The 6327-nt window shown below is 35.6% G+C and overlaps 1 protein-coding gene across 1 annotated transcript; it reads left to right on the plus strand.

Moving 5' to 3' along the window:
- Nucleotides 1–698: 698 nt before the first annotated feature.
- Nucleotides 699–6125, plus strand: LOC146002639 (odorant receptor coreceptor-like). Its single transcript, XM_083140600.1, has 5 exons — nt 699–1669; nt 2040–2139; nt 3092–3196; nt 4496–4651; nt 6072–6125. The coding sequence occupies exons 1-5, from the start codon at nt 699–701 to the stop codon at nt 6123–6125; spliced, it is 1386 nt and encodes a 461-aa protein (XP_082996726.1).
- Nucleotides 6126–6327: the final 202 nt, after the last annotated feature.

Genomic DNA, 6327 nt, shown 5'->3' on the forward strand with positions numbered 1-6327 from the left:
CTGGTTTGAAGACTGGAAGGTTGTGAGCTCTTGTTTTGTGTTGCTGTTCCGGTAATCTGATGCTACACATAGTATTTCAAAGCCGAATGAGGAGTCTTGTCTCGAAATCTGTAGATTGCAAAGCTATTCCATTTTGTAGTAGGCAAATTGGGAAATTGGGATTATCTTCACTTATACTGTTATTCTTCTTCTTTTATTGGCTCACACCGCCTTCAAGCGATTTCTAGCCAGAGTTGCCGAGTACTGGTTTTATTGTCTTTGAACTTGTTCCAAACACAGTAATCTGTATCACTTTCCTCAAGAAATTATATTCTTCACTGTCATTTTTTTAGAATTATAGACCTTTCTGTTCCTAAGATACAGTAAGATTTTATAGCTTATTTTGGAATCTATTATTCTGGGGTTATGAAAATACTTACTGTCACAATCATCTGATCCTTGCTTGTCTCCAGTTGTTAAAGAGCATTGTTGTCAGTAAAGAGTGAAAACAGGCACTAGACTTGTTTCGCGCTCGGAAGTTCTCCATTGATTGTTCTTCATTGTTGGAATTATCTGATATAACAACTGTTTAATTGTTGCAGCGAGTGTCACTTGCTTTCCTGGTTTAGATATCGGAATCTTTGTAAACTTTGTTGACGATTGTTGTAACTCTGTTACTATCATTGCAGCTTTCTTTCATTGAATATATTGCTCTAATAATGCCTGACACAGGCATAACAGAAGCAGATGAACATCTCGACTTGGAAAAATATCTCGCCTTCAACATCAAATTCATGAGATCAATCGGTCTCTTGCCACTAATACCCGAAAAAGGAGGTTGTGTTAGGATGAAAAAGATGGTGAATTCAGTGTACACAGGAACTCTGAATCTCATTTGGGTATATCCATTTGTTATGGGTCTAATCGACTTAGCTTTGAACATCACCGATCTAGAAATGGTAGCAATCAATGCCTGTATTACATTTTACGTGGTGAACTCAATGGCCAAGATTGTATACTTCTTCTCTCGCACCAATGAGTTCATGAAGCTTCTTCGGCTATGGGACTCCTGCACCCAACTTGACATCTTCAAGATGGAAAGACAGGAGGTCATTCAGGAATCTATTAGGCATTCCAGAAATATAACTCTTCTCCTATGGCTAATGTATGTATTCATGTCATTGCAATGGTTGCTATTTCCCTTGATTATCATAGACCATGGTCCTCCTAACATTGTTAATGGTACTGTCATAGAACCATTTAGGTTGCTACCCATCTCGCAGTGGTACCCTTATGATAACCTTCGCAGCCCTGCCTTTGAGTGGACATACGGTTATCAGATCATATATTCCGAGCTGATCATCTCAATGGCATCTTCCTACGACACGTATTTCCTGTCTCTCATTGTACTAGCTTTGGGTCAGTTGAGACACATCCGACAAATTCTTACAGAGAGAGTAAATTCCTTGAGTTCAAGGTCCACAACTCATAACCCTACACATACCATACCCTTAGTTTCCTGGCATACTCGAGAGGAAATGTCAATTGGCGCTTCTCAAATGGATGAGCAAACGCAAAATTCTTCAGAAGATGCTGATCAGAGATCAGCTATTCTTACAAAACGTGAAGATGACTACAGGTTGATCAGCTCCATCAAGTATTGCACCCAAAATCATCAAGTAATAGTCAGGTAAGTCACTGTTCTTTTTTGTAATATTCATCATTAAAACTCGGTTAGACTACCGAACTTTGAAGTCTATTGTTGTCGATAATTCTTATTATAAACAGGTATCAGACTAGTTTCGCGCTCGGAAGTTCTTCATTGATTGTTGTTCATTGTTGCAATTGCCTGATACGACACCTATTTAGTTGTTGCAACGAGTGTTACTTACTTTCCTGGTTTAGATATTGTAAACCTTGTTGTCTATTGTTGTAACTGTTACAACAGGGGTTGAATTATTACCATATTTCTGCCAGGAAAGTTTTAATCAAAGGTCTGTAATAGCATCAATTATATAATTATATTTTAGTATAAAATATTTTTTTAAATATCTTCGCAGGTTTGTGGAGGAAATAGAACATGTGTTTTCTCCTGTTCTCATGGTGCAGTGCATCGTCACCACGCTGACTCTATGTCTTCTAGGTCTTCAGGCGTCTACTGTTAAGTATAGTCCACACATATTAACTATTCAAATGTACAAATCCTTTAAAGCTGTTATTTGTAAGTAATAAGATAACAACTGGTGACATGAATTTTCTGGTTGACTCTCTTAATAAATAGTTCACATTTATGAAAATAAACCAACAATAGATAACGACTGCTTTTTTCAATCTTTGCTGATTTACTTATGAAATTACAAAATGAATCAAGAAAGTGTGTTTGTGCAATTTCTTGAACCTGTCAGGTGTGGTGTGGACATTTTAATAACGTTTTTCCTCAACATAAAATATTATTTGGTAAGTAACACAAAGCGATTCAAAATAAAGGTCATGGCTTCCACAAACATGATACAAGAACACCACAACATTTTCATTTGGAGAAAGTAAAGTCGCAGTTAAAGAAAGTACTATTGATCACAATAGATTAAAACTATATAAATAATTAACCAATACGTTTAAGAAAATGAAACAATTGGCATATCATGTGAAGTATCTCTCTTAGATAACATGTTTTATAAAGTAGATGTATTCTTAGATAGGTAAGAAAACCCATTTAATCATAACTACTACTTATGATAAGTATATATACTGGCTATATTTTACAGGAATTTGCTGACTTTATATTATGCATTGTGTTATATTTGATTTAACATGTTACGTTTTATACTTTTTAAAATTGTGTCTATTTTATGTTTTCCGTTTCACTGCTTAGTATGCTCTGCATATCATGCAAAAACATAAAGCAATGTATCCAACAAAATGTACATAAAAATAGGTAATCCAATGAATGTACACATTCCAAAGGTGAATAAATCTGTCTATCCCCTATAATTATGAAACTGTAAAGAAAAAATCCAATTGCACCGAAAAGAATAAGTAACTCAAGGAATCTTGAGTAATAATTGTAATGTTATTATTGAAGAGCTTGTAATAATTATTCTTTACTTTTCAGATAAATGGATATACTGTCAAAATAGTGAATATTGTTGAGTATCTTCTTGTCACAATATTCCAGTTCTTTCTGATTTGCTTTTATGGAGAGCAGTTGCAAAATGCCGTAAGTATTAGAGAAATTTTAATTGGGGATATAAACCTCATTGGGCCTGATATTATCAATCCAAAAGAAAACCTATGTGAGGAAATGCACGTACTAAAGAGGTTCACCACAGATTGGGTTCACTATGCCGTTTTCGAAATTCACTACGAAGGGTGCCATGTTTGTATTAGCGGGAAAACATAATTACTTATGTATTTATTTAGCCTTAGACACAGATTATTATTATTACTTCTCATTCCTAATAAGGCTACATTATGCTATCATGCAGAGGTTTAATCAGAATTTTATATCTGGGGAGTGTGAGTTTGTATTTAGGGGTGTATAACTGCAAACTTAGAGCCAAAATTACCATAAAGTGGGTTTTCATAAAAATTTTAGACCATATTAGGCAGTGTGGGTATATCACTGCTTACTTGGTTAATTTTGCATCTTTTACAACTATAAGTAACACGTAATTTTGTCCAAAACGCATTAAAAGTATAATGTTAAATTAATATACGCTAATACTGTAATAGGAAAATAAAGATGGCCGACATCTGTGGCGGAGTAGTTAGCACAACGCGCTACAACGCCACAAGTCCCGAGTTCGAATCCCGGCCTGGGTGTTCTTTGTTAGTGTCCCTTCATTAATTTCATCATATCATCACTCTTCGTCATCTTCGGGAATAGCCAAATGTGGCAGAAAATCTAAGTAAAATAAACCAAAATTATAAAATCAAAAATAAAGATAGTGAAAAAGACAGTAACAGACTCAGGAAACAGCGTATTACTCGTATAAGTAATTTTGTAACTACGCTAAATATATTCAAAAGGTATATTCTCGTTACTGTTTTCAACTAGTTACAACGATAGGTGTATTACACAATCAGTTGCATTACACTTTGGACATGTATATCGCCATCGAAAATAGAGGTACAGATTAATCATTTTGCAATATATGCTATAATAGTCTTGCTCTCATACGTATTCACTTTTTTTATTATTCTTATTACTGCTAAGATGACAATACGAGTTGTAGAAAGTGGTGCTGATTTGAATGCAAGGAGTGCGCCACTTATGCCTAAGTGAGTGAGGTACGTGTATTATTGAAATGTCAAATCTGAGTTGGAAATATGGACTGGAGCAAGGTATGGCTAGATAAATCAGCCTCTTGCCAAATGTCAGACAGAACAGATATGAAATATACGACGTGTGAAAGAAAGCAATATGGCTGATGGTTGTGATGTTGCAATTAAATTTGGTGTTTGTTGGTATTAACATTCTTGGTGCCACCGCTTGAAATGTTTTATGTATTCACAGAGTATAGCGGTGAAAGAGGCAGCGTATTCGAGCAAGTGGTACAAGTGGCCCAAAGATGCAAAGCTCTGCGTCAGGATGATGGCGCTGAGGAGCAGCGTCCCTCTGAGGCTTACAGGAGGCCGAATCTTCACCTTCTCCCTCGAGACATTCACATCTGTAAGTATTTACCATTCCAATCTTAAATTTATTGTCTAATTTTACCTCTTATTCCTGCACTATGCTTCGAAATACTTTTCTTGTCTTCCTTGTTTCCTTAGAACATCGAACTTACAAGTTTAGGATTACTGATGAGAGGCGGTAACTACTATTCTACAGTATCCCAAAAGTTCTTCACAATGGATACTCCATCCCCAACCTCATTATGGATTGCAGGTGCATAACTCCCCAGCAATAGATTTGCAGTGAATCAGTGGAAATGAACTCCTCGACCACCTGACTTAAATCCACTGGATTTTGCGGTATGGGGGCTATGCATCACTTGAACTGAAAAATGTTAGATGGTTTAACATTTTAACAAAGAGATAGTTGTGGGATGCTTTGCAAACATTGTGATAAATGGGGGGGAGACCATCGCCCCCCTCACTTCGAGCACTGGCTAACTGAAATACAAAGTGAAGCCAATTACTGTAGAGTGCCACATCATTTTGCCGAATACGTGCATATACGCCTACAACTGTGTTCTGACATATTGGAGATCGTATTGGCAATATATAGTATTTATAATAATAATATTGTGCTTTACCCATTGATCCTGGACTTTTGGACCACCCTGTATATTGCTTCAACGAATTGTGTTCTCTGTCTTTTCATCACTTTTAGTTGCTGCTTTTCTTTCTACCTAAAGGAGAAGCATATTTGCTTGCGATCTACACACTACTATACAATAAACCAGAATAGGAATTTTTAAAAAATGTTTCAAAAGAATCAATAGTCAGCGGCCCGTTCAGAGGGGCTATGGGGATTATACCCCCTTTCTTTTCACTTTCCTAAAGAATCATCGAAGGCAGACAGATCCAGTAGTGTCACGTCACCACGGCGACTCACTTTATAGGTGACCAAACTCCGAATGTTAACTTTGCTACCAAAGAACTCAAATACTGTACATCTAGTATACTAACTGTTATAGTACTAGTTAACTCGATTGATCTGTGATCAAAGGTTTAGAAGATGAAATTTGCCTTGAAATGTGTGAAATATAAAGTTCTTACAGTTTAGTTCAAGAAGTAGTAAGCGGAATTTTATGAATAAATAGATTTTAAAGAAGTTGATCATCATAAAACCTTTACCTTCTTTTTGTAAAAAAAAGTAAGTTATCTAATATTCATGATTTTCATGTCCATGGTGAACTGCAACATCAAATCTTCAATGGCAAGATTAGCCACCACCGTAGACTTATGCAACACACACAACACCTTTCAGAGAAACGAGTATAGGTTTCCACATTTTTATTGCGAATGACTGTACATGCAGAATTAAAATGTTTGCAATATATGTATTTTGTATCTACTTTTATTTTTGGTGGATCATTGCTTGAAAACCAGTGACACTGATAATTGTTTTCCATCTTTCTTTCCAGATTATGACAGCTGCAATGTCATACTTTCTGTTCCTGAAACAAGTCAATGACTAAAATTTGAACAATATGGTACGTCGCGATTACAAGGCCGTGACAAGAGGAGTATTTTAGGGGTTTAAAAGTACCCCAAAATATTTGTGAAACAATAGTGTTAATAATAAGGAATGGAAAATTAATATTCGTTCATTTTCACAATAGTTATACAAATCTAAAAATTCTTATTTTATTACCCACAGATGGAGTGTAATTGTCATGT

This window comes from Lepisma saccharinum, chromosome 18 (genome assembly GCF_977018435.1).
Source record: "Lepisma saccharinum chromosome 18, izLepSacc3.1, whole genome shotgun sequence".
In the NCBI taxonomy this organism is placed as follows: Eukaryota; Metazoa; Arthropoda; class Insecta; order Zygentoma; family Lepismatidae; genus Lepisma; species Lepisma saccharinum.